Source organism: Rattus norvegicus, chromosome 20 (genome assembly GCF_036323735.1).
Source record: "Rattus norvegicus strain BN/NHsdMcwi chromosome 20, GRCr8, whole genome shotgun sequence".
NCBI lineage: Eukaryota > Metazoa > Chordata > Mammalia > Rodentia > Muridae > Rattus > Rattus norvegicus.
This window is the reverse complement of record NC_086038.1, coordinates 25,459,683-25,474,598: the sequence shown is the minus strand read 5'-3', so window position 1 is coordinate 25,474,598 and position 14,916 is coordinate 25,459,683. Positions and strand designations below refer to the sequence as shown.

General features: G+C 43.7%; 1 protein-coding gene across 1 annotated transcript in view; it reads right to left on the bottom strand.

The window, feature by feature from the left end:
* The window catches only part of Mypn (myopalladin), an 85,596-nt gene that overhangs the window by 46,551 nt on the left and 24,129 nt on the right, over positions 1 to 14,916 (bottom strand). Inside the window, exons 3-4 of the mRNA NM_001368817.1 lie at positions 4,978 to 5,153; positions 2,792 to 2,843 (exon numbers count right to left, since the gene is read on the bottom strand). Coding sequence (NP_001355746.1) covers positions 2,792 to 2,843; positions 4,978 to 5,153 — 228 coding nt within the window. The remainder of the gene's footprint in view (positions 1 to 2,791; positions 2,844 to 4,977; positions 5,154 to 14,916) is intronic.

Below are 14,916 nucleotides of genomic sequence, written 5' to 3'. Positions count from 1 at the left end.
TCTGTCTGTCTCTGTCTCTCTCTCTCTGTCTCTCTCTCTCTCTCTCTCTCTCTCTCTCTCTCTCTGCTGACTTTGAACTGGCTATGCAGCTAAGGGGGGCCTTGAACTTCTGATCCTTCTACATTTACCTTCTGAATGCTCAAATTAGAGGCATGAACCCCCATGCCTGTTTTATGTGGTGATGGGAATCAAATCCAGGGCTTTGTGCACACTGGGCAAGCAAACCATCAACAACTCCATCTCTTCCCTTCTCAAGCAAGAAAAGAACGGGGGCTGGGGGGGAGCCAGGCTTTGTAAATATTTATTTCTGAGATTTGTCCTGGCAAAAATAAATATATCCTAAAGTCAACAAGCTCTTCAGATATATACAAGTTAAAGAAATTTGAACCAGGAAGTACTCTTGAAAAGGATGCTGATAGAAAATTAGTTTTGTGAGGAAGATAGAGATCTGGCCAGAGGACCTGACAAGAGAAAGCGCCTAAGGCAGAGGGGAAGGCTGTGGGTGAAAGATTCTTGTTTTCCAAAAGAACCCTGGGAAAACTTAAAGTCTCCCCCGCCCCCCACGATCTTGAACCTGGGCTGTCACCTATGGCCCGGGAGGACAGATAACCACTGACCACTGGCAGTGGACTACTCTCTCTTTGGTTGGATGTTGCTTCTCAGCTTCTTCATCTTTAAAGTGGGTAAATAATCATTTGGTTTGTAAAGGCTCTTAGGAAGGTTACAGGAGGAAACTCCCACTTTTGCCACACTCAGTAGAGATGCCTATGGGATCTCCATACAACCAGGGAGGACATACAGACACAGTGAATTTTTCTCCTAGACGGGGAGCATGTATTCTAAGAAGCAAACTGCACATCTTCCCAGCGCTTGTTCAGCTCTATAATAGGAAACTCTTTTTTCCCTCATGGCTACTGTAGAGAGACTGTGTCCTAACCTTTGCTGTAGCCAGCAATGACTTTCTGGACATGGCCCATGAGGGGAGTGGCATGTGCACCTTAATTCCAGCACTCAGGAGGTAGAGGCAGGCAGGTCTCTGAGTTCCAGGCCAGCCTGGTCTACAGAGTGAGTTCCAAGACATCCAAGGCTGCACAAGGAAACCTTGTCTTAAAAATCCAAGGTGGGGTTGGGGTGGAAACTCAAGAGGAAGGTTGGTATACCCCTCTCTCCTTCCAGTCATGCTAAAGAGACTGGGCCACATGTCAGTATGAGGTGAAACAGAACGCTGTATCTGGCCACCAGAGACCTATGGTGGCCCATGCTGGTACCAAGTATACTTGAGAATCCTATTTACCAGACAAATCCTGATTTGTACATAAATAGAAATAAATAAATATCTGTGTCATTTAAATCACAGTTAGTTTGCTCTCTGTTATATACAGCTGAAACTAAAATGTTTGCTGTAACAAGTAAATTTAAGGCAAATTTAATGGGAAATTCCACAAGGGGCACGGTCTGAGGGAAAAGCTAAAAATGAATGCCATGTTGTTTGATGAGATGCCAGCCACAAGGAAAGGCTAAGGCAGGCTCTCCTGTCTTAGCTGTCAATCAAAGTTGACACTCTCCTGAACTAGGCTTTGTATGGTGACCACATGAAAAAAATTATATTATTTGTTTATTTGTTTCCTATTTGATTTGGGGGGGGGAATTGTTTTTTTTTTAACAGATTGATGATAAGACCAGAACAATCTATCTGAGAGCAACTGGTACAACCTCAAAGTCTATAAAAGGGAGAGAAGAGTGGGATCAGAGAGGAAGACCTTTAAAGAGGTGATGACATACACACACAAGACAGAGAACTGGGGACTAAGACCTTGGTAACAAGGGGTAAAAGGTCAAGGAGGAATCCATTACTAACGTTCACATGCATTCAAGAGCTATGAACAAGTTATCGCAAGGATAGATGCATAAAGAGTTTGAGTAATAAAATGTGATTTCTTCCCTCCCAGAGTTTCTCCTCTGTGGGGAGAGCAGAATGTTTGCCCTAGCTCTGTGAAGCCTTTCTTGATCTCTCTCTCCTCCCTTGACCAGAAGTCTATTGAGCCCAGACCTGTTTAGCTTTCAAATGGTCCTGTTCCACTGTACTTTATTATTCTTGGAATTTCTTACCCTACTTCCTGTACATGTCACTCTACTAGACCTTAAATCTTGTACAGGCAGGAAGCCTGTGATTCTTCTAGGTGTCCACTGAATCTATTTCAGTACCTGGATCATAGCAGAGGATCAATTGAAGTTGTAAAAAACAGTAACTGGATGGATAAAGCTTTATTCAATGTCAATTGTTAGCAAAAAGGCTATGACTTGCCAGGACATTTATATCATCTGAAACTCATGGCAATCCTCCTGCCTCAGCCTCCTGAATGTTGAGATTACAAGTGTGCTCCACCACACCCAGCTTTATAATTACTATTTTAAAATGTACTTAAAAATTTGGGGGAGGTGTATATCTTTTTAATCCTGTAGATAAAAGTATGATGATACTTCATAAGGGACTTTTTTTTTAATGAATTTGAATTTGAACCAGGAAAGATTTGAATTAATCTGGTGGGCAGGATGTAAGCAAAAATAAATTGAGTCTGCATGTACTTCTCTCTCTCTCTCTCTCTCTCTCTCTCTCTCTCTCTCTCTCTCTCTCTCTCTGTGTGTGTGTGTGTGTGTGTGTGTGTGTGTGTGTGTGTGTGTTTTCTTGAAATGTCAGACTCTACCATGGAACTATCTCCTTCAAGTTCTAAAACATTAAATATAGGTTCTCTTGGAGTCCCAGTACAAGTGTTTAGGATATTAGAATTACCGATTCATCTCTTCTTTGTTAGGGTCCCCTTCTGAGTCAGAGGAAGAGACTCCTAGAGAAAGGAAAACAAGAGACGAGATTTTTAAGTCGATCATTTACTAAACAAACTCGTAGGCATTCAAAGACCTAAAAAAGAAACTTGGACTTAGGATGGGACCTGGTGGTTCCTCACATGAACATTCAATCTGGCAAAGGAAGAAAGTACGCCCTAAAAAACCAAAGGAGCCCTTCAAGACCATGTGCCTAGTGAGTGTTACAATGTTACAGTTCAAATTAACTGGGCCATGTTCTGAATCCCAGTGTGCACAACACCTGCTGAGGTTTTGGCATTGACAGGGCAGTCTTTGCAGGCACTCCCTTGTGTTCACAAATCCTAACAGAGTGGGTGAAAGAGGGGATTACTCTGGATTTCAAACATTGTAGGTGTAGGTGGGGGCCCTTCCGTCCTGTCCTAATATTAACAAGTCATCCTTCATCTTGGGGGCGGGAGTCTTCCAGGTCCAGGTGCCAGAATGGAAAAACACACAAACAGCAATGCAATCTCAGTTCCCCTACAGATGCCTGAGCATAGATTGCCTTCTCAAGATAGCAAACTCCGGAAATATACAGCAGAGCTAAACCTGGAGGTATTTATTGTGGTCCAAAACTTTGGGGCTAAAAATGCTGAATGCATTCCTGCCGGTGTATTTATTCACTAAATGACTGTTAAATATTCAATATGTGCTCAGTTCTGTGGAAATTGTGAAGAGATGGAAATGAGGAGGAATGAGATCACTTCAGCCTTGCAATCTTCGTGGCAAATGAGTGTTTATTCCATTATCATATAATATATAAGTGCAAGGCATTTATACAATACTTAAGGTATTGAATAGGCAAGAAAGGGGACTAGAGAATAGTGCCCCAGATCAAACCCAGACAAGCTTAATAGACATCCTAGGACTACAAGTTGAATTCTCCTCTAAAGTTACTCCTGCTGAAACTGCCTTCCTTCCCAACCTCTCAAGTGGTTACCAGACTTCTACGCCTGACTCCCAACAGTGTGTATTCTCAGCCAGCAGCTAGGGAACCCATCATGTTATGCTACGCCTCTCCTCAGAACCTTCCAGAATTTCCCATGTTACTCAAAAGCAAAGCCCTTGGAGTGACTGATAAGGATTTAGGATGTGCTTACCTGCCTTCCTTGCTCACCTGCCTCCCTGCACCTCAACTTCTCCTTGAACTTTAGGCTTCATTTGCTATTACTTTCCTCCTTGCTTGCTCTGCTCTGGCCACATTAGTGCAACTCTTCCTATTTTGTTTAAATTGTTTTTGTTATTATTACTATTATTATTAGAGTTCGTGTGTGTGTGTGTGTGTGTGTGTGTGTGTGTGTGTGTGGTATATATGTATGCCTGTGTGCATATGGTGTGTGCCTGTTTGTGTGTGTGTGTGTGTGTGTGTGTGTGTGTGTGTAAGTGTGTGGTATATATGTATGCCTGTTTGTGTGTGTGTGTGTGTCTGAGTGTGTGCCTGTGTGTGTGTGTTGTGTTGTGTGTGCATGTGTGTGTGGCATGTGTGTGTGCCTCTGTGTATATGGTGTGTGTGGAATGTATGGTGTGTGTATGTGTCTCTGTGTGTGTGTGATGTGTGCGTGCATGTGTGTGATGTGTGTGTGTTGTGTAGGCATGCACAGAGGTCAGAGGGCAGTGTTTCTGAGTTGGTTCTTGCCTCCTCTCTGGGTACAAGTATTCAATTCAGGTTCTGGGCTTTTATTCATGGAGGCATCTCGTTGGCCCAACACTGGCTCATTTCTACCTCAAGACTGGCATCCTCTTACCTCTGAGCTACAATACTTGCTGATTTCTCTGCCTAAGTGATTTTCCCTTGACTCTCCTGTGGCCACCAGGTTTTCCCTCAAATGTCACCTGGTTAGTGAGGTCTTTATCGGTCTCCTAATCTAAAATTACAGCAGACTCACACAAAATTCCTATTCATCTTCTTCCTCTTTCTTCTGCAGGGCTGCGTATTATCTTGGTTTATCTCACTCGTTGGGAGTTTCTTTCATTATAATGTGAGTTCATCGGCACATCATCTGAAGAGTTTCGTCTGTTCATAGCTATTATCTCCAGTGTCTAGATGGGTAGAACAGACCCACCCCCTCCAAATGTTTACTTAATTACAGATAATTAGAACACGTCACGGTTTACCTTCTATGTAAATCTCAGCGGAAGTTGAATCTGTCCCATAAATGTTGGAAGCAAAGCATGAATATCGACCTGTGTCCTCTTCGAAGGCTTCGGCGATGGTGAGTGAGTGAAGGTTTCCTGCCTGTACGATGTGGATGTCTGGGGAGTTTTCAAGTTCCTTGCCTTCACAATACCACCTGTAAGGACGGGAATACCGTTGTCAGACACAACAGACACCAGAGAGTCGTCAGGCTTGGTGGCATTTACCTGTCATCCCAACACTCAGGAGATAGAGGTGGCAATGTCAGAGGTTCAAGGTCACCCTAGGCTCTAGTAAGGTGGAGGTCAGCCTGAGCTACAGGAGACCCTGCCTCAAAACAACTACAACAAACACCAAACCAAAACAAACACATAAAACTGAATAACATCAAAGGCTCAGTAGCAGAGATGGCCCAGCTAGTTCCTGAGAAGGACCGACAAGCTTTGAGTCAGAATGTGAAGTAAACCGTTGGTTTGGTATTATTTGATTTTAACAGCAAGAAGAGTTGACACCACAATGAAGAAGAGTTCAAACCACAATGATATTTTACTCCAGGAATCGAAAAGTGACTCCTACTGGTTTATCTATATTATAATTATACTGGTGAACTGGCTCAGAGTTTAAGAGCTGCTGCGAGTTAGAGAAACCTGAATCCAGTTCCAAGCATGGAGCTCCCAACCACTGGGGATCCCAGCTCTGCGGGGCCGGATGCTCTTCTGTCCTTCATGGACGCTGTTTTGTTACCCTGCATACAAACTCACACATATACACCAATGATTAGTATGTTTTCTAACTCCACCTTTAAAAAATAAGATTTATCTTACATCCTGAAAGTTCTGGTTGTATATGATCTTCTTGGAGTCGCTGTTTTGAAGTTCTGTTTGTCTCGCTAATTTCACTGGATTGTAAACTTTTGATTTTTATCTTCATAGGGAATAGTCTGCCTCTCCAAGGACAGTACCTTCTGCACTCCTGAAGCATCTGCAGAGCTCAGCACGGCTCTGTCTACTTTCTCCTTTGGTGTCTTCTGTTACCCCTCAGTGTCAAGTATACCTCCACCTCCAAATCTGCTTTCTCAGCCCTGAGTCTCCCTCTCATCTCCCTCCCTCTCCTGTCTCAGCCACATTGACCTTTCTATTCTGTAAGTACACTGAGCTCTTCCACAAATATTTATGTATTTGGTATTTTCTTTTTTTTTTTTTTTAAAGATTTATTCATTATATGTAAGTACACTGTAGTTATCTTCAGACACACCAGAAGAGCAGATCCCATTACAGATGGTTGTGAGCCACCATGTGGTTGCTGGGATTTGAACTCAGGACCTCTGGAAGAGCAGTCTGTGCTCTTAACCTCTGAGCCATCTCTCCAGCCCCGGTATTTTCATTAATAGGGGGTCTTATTACATTTGTAAAAAGGCTAACGCGTGGGATAGCATGACTGCTACAGCACTTGTGTGCAGGTCAGAGGACAGCTTGTGGAAGTCAGTTCTCTCCTTCCACCGTGTGGATCCCAGGAATTGAACTCAGGTCATCAGACCTGGTGATAGGTGCCTTTACCCTCTGAGTCATCTTCCTCCAGACCCTGGCATAGGATCTTACCAGCTTTGAAACTGTCATGTTACACAGGCCAACCTTGGATTTTTGTCCTGCCTCCACCTTCTGAGTACTATAACATGTATGTATTCCCACATCTGTCTTCACTGTGGAATTTTTGTGATCCCTAAAACCACCTGCCCCAGATCTTCACAAAGATATGTTTGTTGGGGCTTGGTCTGGTGCTGTGTATACAAATGTTATATTCTATATTCCAAGACCTGGTTGCCCCCAGAGGAGAGAATTATCACATGCGCCAGACTTGGTTATGTAAACCTTGCTCCCCAATTTAAAAGTTAATCGGTTAATAAAATGCTAGAGTGGGGGGCTGGGGATTTAGCTCAGTGGTAGAGTGCTTACCTAGGAAACGCAAGGCCCTGGGTTCGGTCCCCAGCTCCGAAAAAAAAGAACCAAAAAAAAAAAAAAAAAAAAAAAAAGCTAGAGTGGGCAATAGTGATTGGGCAGTAGAGAAAGGCGGGACTTGAAGATCGAGTGAGCTGTCTCAGTAGAGACCAGAAGAGGAAGGAGGAAGGAGTGGGGAGGGATGGGGATAAGGTTGCCTTGAGGCCCAGATGGGTCATGAACACATGACCAGGAGAAATGGACCTTGGGAATGGCCCGGGTGGGACTCAAACAGCAAGTAACAAGGGACCTATGGCTGGAATGTAAGTTACAATAGCTTACAACTTGCCCAATCTAGGCTTACAGCTTCTAAATAAAATACCAGGTTCTTGTGTCTTTTATACAGGCGAGATAGAATAATAACTAGTTTTTACCTAAGTCTCACTAAATGAGACCACAGCTTAAATGTCACTTTCTGGGAGAAGCTTCTCACATCCTTTTCCCTGGGTGACCTCTTTATATTCATTCTGTCATGCTAATCCAGGCATTAGTTACTTTCCAGTAGCAGTGACCAAAACACCTTGGCTAACAACACAAAGGAGGAAAGATTTACCTTGGCTTACAATTTCAAGGGGTTTAGTTCTTGTTTACTTGACCCCATGCACTTGGGCAGAACATAAATTATGGCAGCAGGAGTTGGAAGAGGCCTTTCACTATATGGTGGAAAGCATCCTAAGCCACTTCCAACAATCCTCCAACTGAGCCTACTTCCTAAAGTTCCTAATCCAACATGGCAACAGGAACTAGACGACCAACCATTCACTACATAAACCCATGGGGACATTTACATCCAAAGCATGGTACGTTCATCCATCATCCTCTCAGTATCTCTTACTATTTGAAATCATATAAACTTACTTGGTCACTGTCTGACCTCCTTCCCTACGTTTCGAAGCCCACAGGAAGACTTCATCTGTCATAGTTACCATAACAACTCATCATTACAGTCGTGCCCTGATATGTGCTCGGAACAAGAAAGTGGATGGACTTGTCGAATGAGCAAACAAAATGATGGAAAACGTTCATGGTTGATGTTTTGTGGGTGTTTGTTTGCCTCATCAGATTCCCCACCTATCTCCCAGCAGCAGACACTGGACCTGTGACTGCCAAGACAGGTTCACACAGCTGCTGGGGCACACAGCTAACCCAGACTGTGAGGAGTGAATTAACCTGGAACACGGGAATTTTGATCAAACACCATGTATTAAGCGTATTTATCATCATTACTTTCCATTTCAAATACCCAGAAAATGAGTCTAAAAAGATGTCTGCCTTTCTCTCTTTCTCTCTTTCTTTCTTTCTTTCTTTCTTTCTTTCTTTCTTTCTTTCCTTCCCTCTCTCTCTCTCTCTCTCTCTCTCTCTCTCTCTCTCTCTCTCTTTCTTTCTTTCTTTCTGTTCCTGCACAAGAGTGTTGGAACAGAGTCTCTCCAAGCCAAGGCAAGTTTTAAAACTTGGTAATGTGGACAAGGACAACCATGAATTTCCTCATCCTTCTGACCCCACATTCTGAATGCTGAGATTGCAGAATAAAAGAACTTTTTAAAGGCATAAAGCCACAGAAACTAAAAGAACTCAGTGAGAGCAGACATTAGCCTTCAGGCGCTATGGGAAGGTGGACAGAGGCGAGATGCAAATCCAGTATTTCCTTGGGGCTGTCAGTGAAAGACACACTGAGCAGCCAGATCCCAGAGAACTGGGTCATGGACCGAGAGATGCTGTCAGCAGTGGAGAGGACATAAAACGTAAATTGGGGAAAGGTTACAAGATTGGGAGATGAGCCTCCACTCCAGGTCACTCTCCCCAAGCTGAGCAGCCAGCCATTGTCCCAGGAGGGCTGACTGCAGGCAGAGCAAGCAGAGGTCCCAGAGGGGAGCAAGGGAAAGAAGGGCTTCAGGAGGGGTTTCTCTGGGGGAAACTGAAGGGCTTTACCTCACGGACCAGGCTGCTTTTGAAGTTTCACCAACTGATGGTGGAATCGATTCCAATTTGTTTCATGTTCAAACAAATACGGACAAAGAAGCCATCACCAATAGCCAGCGTTGATGGCTCACGCCTTTAATCCCAGCACTCGGGAGGCAAAGGTAGGCAGATTTCTGAGTTCAAGGCTGGCCTGGTCTACAGAGTGAGTTCCAACTCAGCTAGGGATACACAGAGAAACTCTGCCTCCAAGCCTGTCCCCCTGCAAAAAGAAACCACCACCAAGAACCCAGTCAATAATAAATTATGTCAGAAAGAAGAAACGATCTGTCCTTCTGTAGTTATGTTTATGCAGCCGAGGATTCCATGGAGCAGGGGTGGGTATCATATCTGCAGGGGTGGGTTGCATAAAATTTCTTGGGTTATTATTTTTCCAATATCCAATAACAACTATTAGAATAGCATTTATTACTTTAGGTATCTTTTCCTTTTTGTATTCAACTTTTTTTATATTTATTAATTTGTGTGTGTGCCCTATAGCATGCGTGGAGGTCAGAGGACTCGAACTCAAAAGATTCAACTGCCTCTGCCTTCCAAGGGTTGGGATTAAAGGTGGGGGCCATCACTGCTTGGCTCCTAGGGATAAATTCTAATCATCACCTTACTGTAGCTGAGCTCTCTTGATATATTATATATAATAATTTATACACATGTATTCTACCTATTATATATTTAAATATTAAAATATATTTGATACATTAAATATATAAAAATTTGTTTGTTTATTTGTTTGTTTATTTGACACAGGGTTTCATTGTGTATTCCTAGCTTGCCTGGAATTCACAGTGTAGACAACACAACGCTGGCTTTAGAGTCACAGAGATCTGCCTGACTCTGATTCCCAAGGGCTAGGATTAAAGTCACGTGCCACTGTGCAGGGCCTTTAAAATGAACTTTTAAATTAGCAACCAGAGTCCCTCTCTGCACACATGGGACAATGCATTTGTTCTGACATGTTCCTCCTCTACCGCCCCACCCCTCATTTCCACCATAGGTCTCTCCCACCCTACTCTCACGTCTGTTAGCCTCTCTTTCCTCTCCAACCCTAAAGATGCAATCCTCCCACGTTAACAAGACACAGTTTAAAGGGACAGTCTGGGGTCACAGCTAAGTGACCAGGTAACTGCCTCCCATACAAGAGGCCTTGGGCTTAGCCCCAGTCATCATGACCTGAAAGAGAATATACAGGACAATAAATAACAAATAAAATGCATATCTTCATGTAGGGGACTCAAGCATTATAGACCTTGGTGTAGACAGGGGATTTTGAAGTCAGTCCTCTGATAACAGTGAGGTGCTACGTAAAGAAAGAAGAATGGGACGTACCCCAGAAGGCTGTAGAGTGACATACACTTTCCCAGTAACAAGCAACTAACCACTCAATATTTTTGATATAACAATAGATTGAAGCAGCACAAAAGGAAAGCAGGGGGTGCTGGTTTAATGCAGGGATGCTGCTATGGCCAACAGATGGAAATCAACAGAAAACAGCTTACACCAGCGTGCATTCAGTAACGGCTTCAGAAGCATATCGCTGAACTAACGTCTCTCACTTTCTGTGAGAACAAAAGCGAGGTTATTTGCCCTTTGTATTCGAATTTGCCCTGATGCGGCAAAAGCCATAGTAAGGGAGCTGGGAGTGCTTCAGCCACATTAACGGAAGCATGTCACAGAGCCGACTGGTCGTGGGCCCACCACACCCACAAAGAACGGATCTCAACAAAGCAGCAAAAATCATTAGTTTTTATCAACTGCCCCCCCACCCTCTTTGGAGGCAGGGTCTCACTATGCAACCTGGGCTGGCCTAGAACTCACTATGTAGCCCAGGTTACCTTCTTCTTCCCAGGTGCTGGAATGAAAGGGATGTGCCACCACACCCAGCAGTTTTTTATTGAATCTTTACCTTGAGTCTACATTTTTAATATTCTGGGTGGTGGAGTGGGATGCTGTGCTTGAACTGAAGGTTAAACTGTTTAATGTGCGACGTGATCTTTTAACTTGAAATTTAATTTGAAATCTGATAGACTGGATATGGACACTCAGACCTGGGTTACCAATCAAAGGGAGCAAATTTGTCATCTCAAGTAAGCACAGCAGATGGTATTTGTTGCTGATAGATTTAAAAAAATGTCTTTCCCAGGAGAAACCAGAAAACTTATGTGTCTCCCACAGTGAGTTTAGGTTTTTCTACTATCTTAGAGTTTTGGTTATTTTTTTTTTAATGAAGTCAATGATTTGACAAATGATTTTCAATGCCATGTTTTGGAAGATCTGCATTCTTCATTTCCCAGACAACAAATGGAAGATATTGTCCATGTGGCGTTCAAAATGACCCACTGGGTTTTAGCACATGGGGGACAAAAGTTCTTTGGTAGAGTTCAGGTTTCCCCCTGCGGCTAACCTTTAGGAAGGTTAGCCGAAAGACTGAGAAACACTTCTGTTTCTAATCCAATCCCCTATCAGTACTGACACCTCAGTACTAGGTGACTTCAGTCCCAACAGAACATTACAATACACCGAGCACAGAAGTGAATTCACACATATACATACAACATATAACACACATACATATCATACATATTATAAAGCAATGCCACTCTACTTGCTAAGGTTTTTTGATTTGGAAAAATATTCTCCGTCAAATTATTTAGAGTTGACCTGTTTATCATCATCATCATCATCATCATCATCATCATCATCAACATCAACAACAACAACAACAACATTTTAAAATAAATGAATATTTGGAACATTCTGTACTTTTCATTTCTAATGTGATATGTAATTATAACTCATGTAAACAAAATTTCTGGGCCAGAGACAGTAAGCTCCGTGGTGGACTGCTTGTTTCTGCACAGGAAGGGAGGGGAGGCAGAGGAAGAAGAGAAAGGAGGGGGAGGAGACAACGAAAAGCCTTCTTTTGGGCCTCAGTGATCTTTAAGACTGTAAAGGGGAACTAAGAACAAAAAAAAAATTTTTTTTTGAGCACTGTGCACTGTTAGAGACCCAGAGGGAAATAAACAGGAAATTGTAAGGAGAATTGAAAGTAGTCTGTCTGCTCTATAATATCTGGTTGGGTTTTTTTTTTTGAGATAGTGTCCTGGTTAACATGGAACTTACTTTATAAGAACCGGGCTGTCCTCAGACTCTCAGGAAACCACATGTCTCTGCCGCTGGGGTGCTGGGAACGAGGTCTGTGTCACCACTCCCTGACCAGTAGCAGTTTTTTAATTTAGATTGTGTCTGTTGGTGTTTTGGTTGCAGGGACGTCTGTGTCCTGTGTGTGTGCCTGGTGCTCACGGAGGGGGATGCATCCTCTGGAACTAGTGTTACAGAGGGTTGTGAGCCACTAGGTGGGCGTTGGAATTTAGCCCAGGTCCTGCAGAACAGTATACAGCACTCTAAACCACTTAGCTATCTCTCTAGTGCCTGCATTTGAATTTTTAAGCAATACATCAGGGTGGTTTATTTATTTTCTTCTAAAACAAATATAAGTAGTTGTTTTTAAACAAATAAATGCCTTCCTTATGTAAACATTATAGAATTGTCTCAGTTCCTTAGGTTTACCAGACGAAAGTGCAATCATCTTGGTAAATTGGATACCCAGAAGGAGCTAATCGAGTGGGTGGGGTGGGGTGGAACGGGGTGGGGTGGGATGAGGTGGGGTGGGGTGTGTGTGTGTGTGTGTGTGTGTGTGTGTGTGTGTAGGTTCACATGCTTGAGCCCTTAGTCAGAAGTATTGTAAACGCTTACTCAGCCCACCAGAGTGGCTTCAGCCAGGGCTGTTCCTCAGCCCTTTTATCTCTGGCTTTCACACTGAGGTCCAATCAGAAGCCAGCATGCCCAGGCTGCCTTCTGAAAGGCTACTAACTCTATCCAGCACCCTGAAGCCGTCTGAGGGTGGGAGAGAGAGAGAGAGAGAGAGAGAGAGAGAGAGAGAGAGAGAGAGAGAGAGAGAGAGAGAGATATCTGAGCACAGCGCTACCCATGTTAGGGAATGTGCTCTCAGAGAGATGGCCTCGCCTACTCCAGGTTTCCAGAAGGCCAATCCCCATGACACTCACAGAAGGGCAGGAGATGCCCAGCGTGAGTCACAGCTCAGAAGAACTGAGTCACCAGGTTGGGGAAACAGGGCAGATCCAAACCTACCTTTTTTACATGCCAGAGTCACCAGCCAAACCTGTTGATTTGGCCATGGAAGGAAGACACTCAAGAAATACGTTTCCCAGATTCTATCATTACATTCTACTGCTAGTTACCAATGCATCTAAAATGGGCCTTGGATAATATTGTGACTTGTCATCTCAGCACATTAACAACTTCTAAGTATAATGTGAATATGTTGTTCTGACTCACCAGTAACAGTGCTCGTTAAGCGCTCAGAGTCCTCCCTTGGCCTTGCCCCAGTCCTTCCAAAGTCCCCTTCTGTTATGCTGGTGGCCATGTTCCCTTTCCTTTCTAGAACCTACAGGTGATGAGCTGATTAGCAGGTTTATGTGTTAACCTCTCTTTCCCTAACTGGTTGTGAAAACTGATTGCCCAAAACTTTATTGCTTCTTCAAGCCATTGCCTGTATGTCTGAAACACAACACAATCCACTTATTTATTAAGGTTAATCCTTCATTACCCATTCTCCTCAGAATGTAGATTTTAGGGAACTTCATTTTCCTTAAAGGACTCCTGTGTCCCTGAAATATTTCCTTATATGTAGCAAGGGCTTTTAATTGTTATTGGAGGAGCAGACAGACAGATTTTCAGGTTTTGCTCTCATCAGTTTGACATGTTGAAACCTGTGTTACCTGTTTAAAAGTATAGTCTAGTTCTTCATCTGTCTGCCAGGTTGCTGAGAATGTATGTGCCCTTATGTGCTTGCAGAGGTGAACGCCAGAGGCCAACACTGGGTATCTTCCTCAGTTACTCTCTACCTCCCTACCTGTTTATTTGTTTATGGGACAGGGTTTCCCACTGGCACAGGCTTGATTTGGGTGGTCTGACTGGCCAGCCGCACCGGAGCTCCACCCTACTCAAGGCACCACAGCATGCTCCAGTGTCTCGGTTATTGTAGTATATGCATGCAGAGGAGCCAAACTCAGGCCCTCGGGCCTGCACAACAAGCGTTTTACCAAACGAGCCATTCCTGGACCCTGCTAAGTTACATTTTCTAGAATGAACTCTTTTGTCTGCTCCCCAGGGAGCTGGATTGGTGTTGATTTTCCTGAGCTGTTTGAAACCCTCGCCTGTTCAGGGCTCTCGGCTCTGATTACAGGACACAATAGTTTCTGGTGATTGCTGAGGAAAGATAGCTGTGATTTCAGCTAGGCGAACACTGTGTACCAGAATCGCTTTAACCCTCCTGGCTATTGTTAGCTATCTGGGCCACTGCCCAGGGTCACTGCCCGGGTTCCTCCAGAACTCACTTGGCTGCGTTGGCTCCTGTATTCAGGGTTGTGCTTGGTGCTCAGCCCAAGCAAAGAAAGTGGGAAACCCTAACCCATACAGCTGCTTTAAATGTAGTTCCTAGGTTAATCACGATGACTGCCTGGGTCCTCTCCTAGCTATTGGGTTTTTCCCCTCTTGAGTCTGCAGCCTACACTGAACAGTTCCTAGTAACTATCCCATTTTCTCTGAGGTGTGGCTTGGATTTAGGTTTTCCTTGTCGATCGGGGTTCATATTGTTATAAGATGTTAGCAAGTCTTTAGATTTTACAGGACCCTTCCAAGGCCTTTATTGTATATTCTGTATACACTACTGGATATTCAGGAGGTTGGACTATTTATTTTAAAGAGGACGTCTCTAGTTTATAGCTGCATCGAGATTCACACAACTGGTATCTGCCGTTCATGTCGGATCTCTACCTTTTAGGGAATGTCTGGAAGCCTCAGATTTGAGGCTGGTGATGTAGCTTGATTGGTAAAGGTCTTGTCTAGCATGCGTGAGGTTCTGGGTTG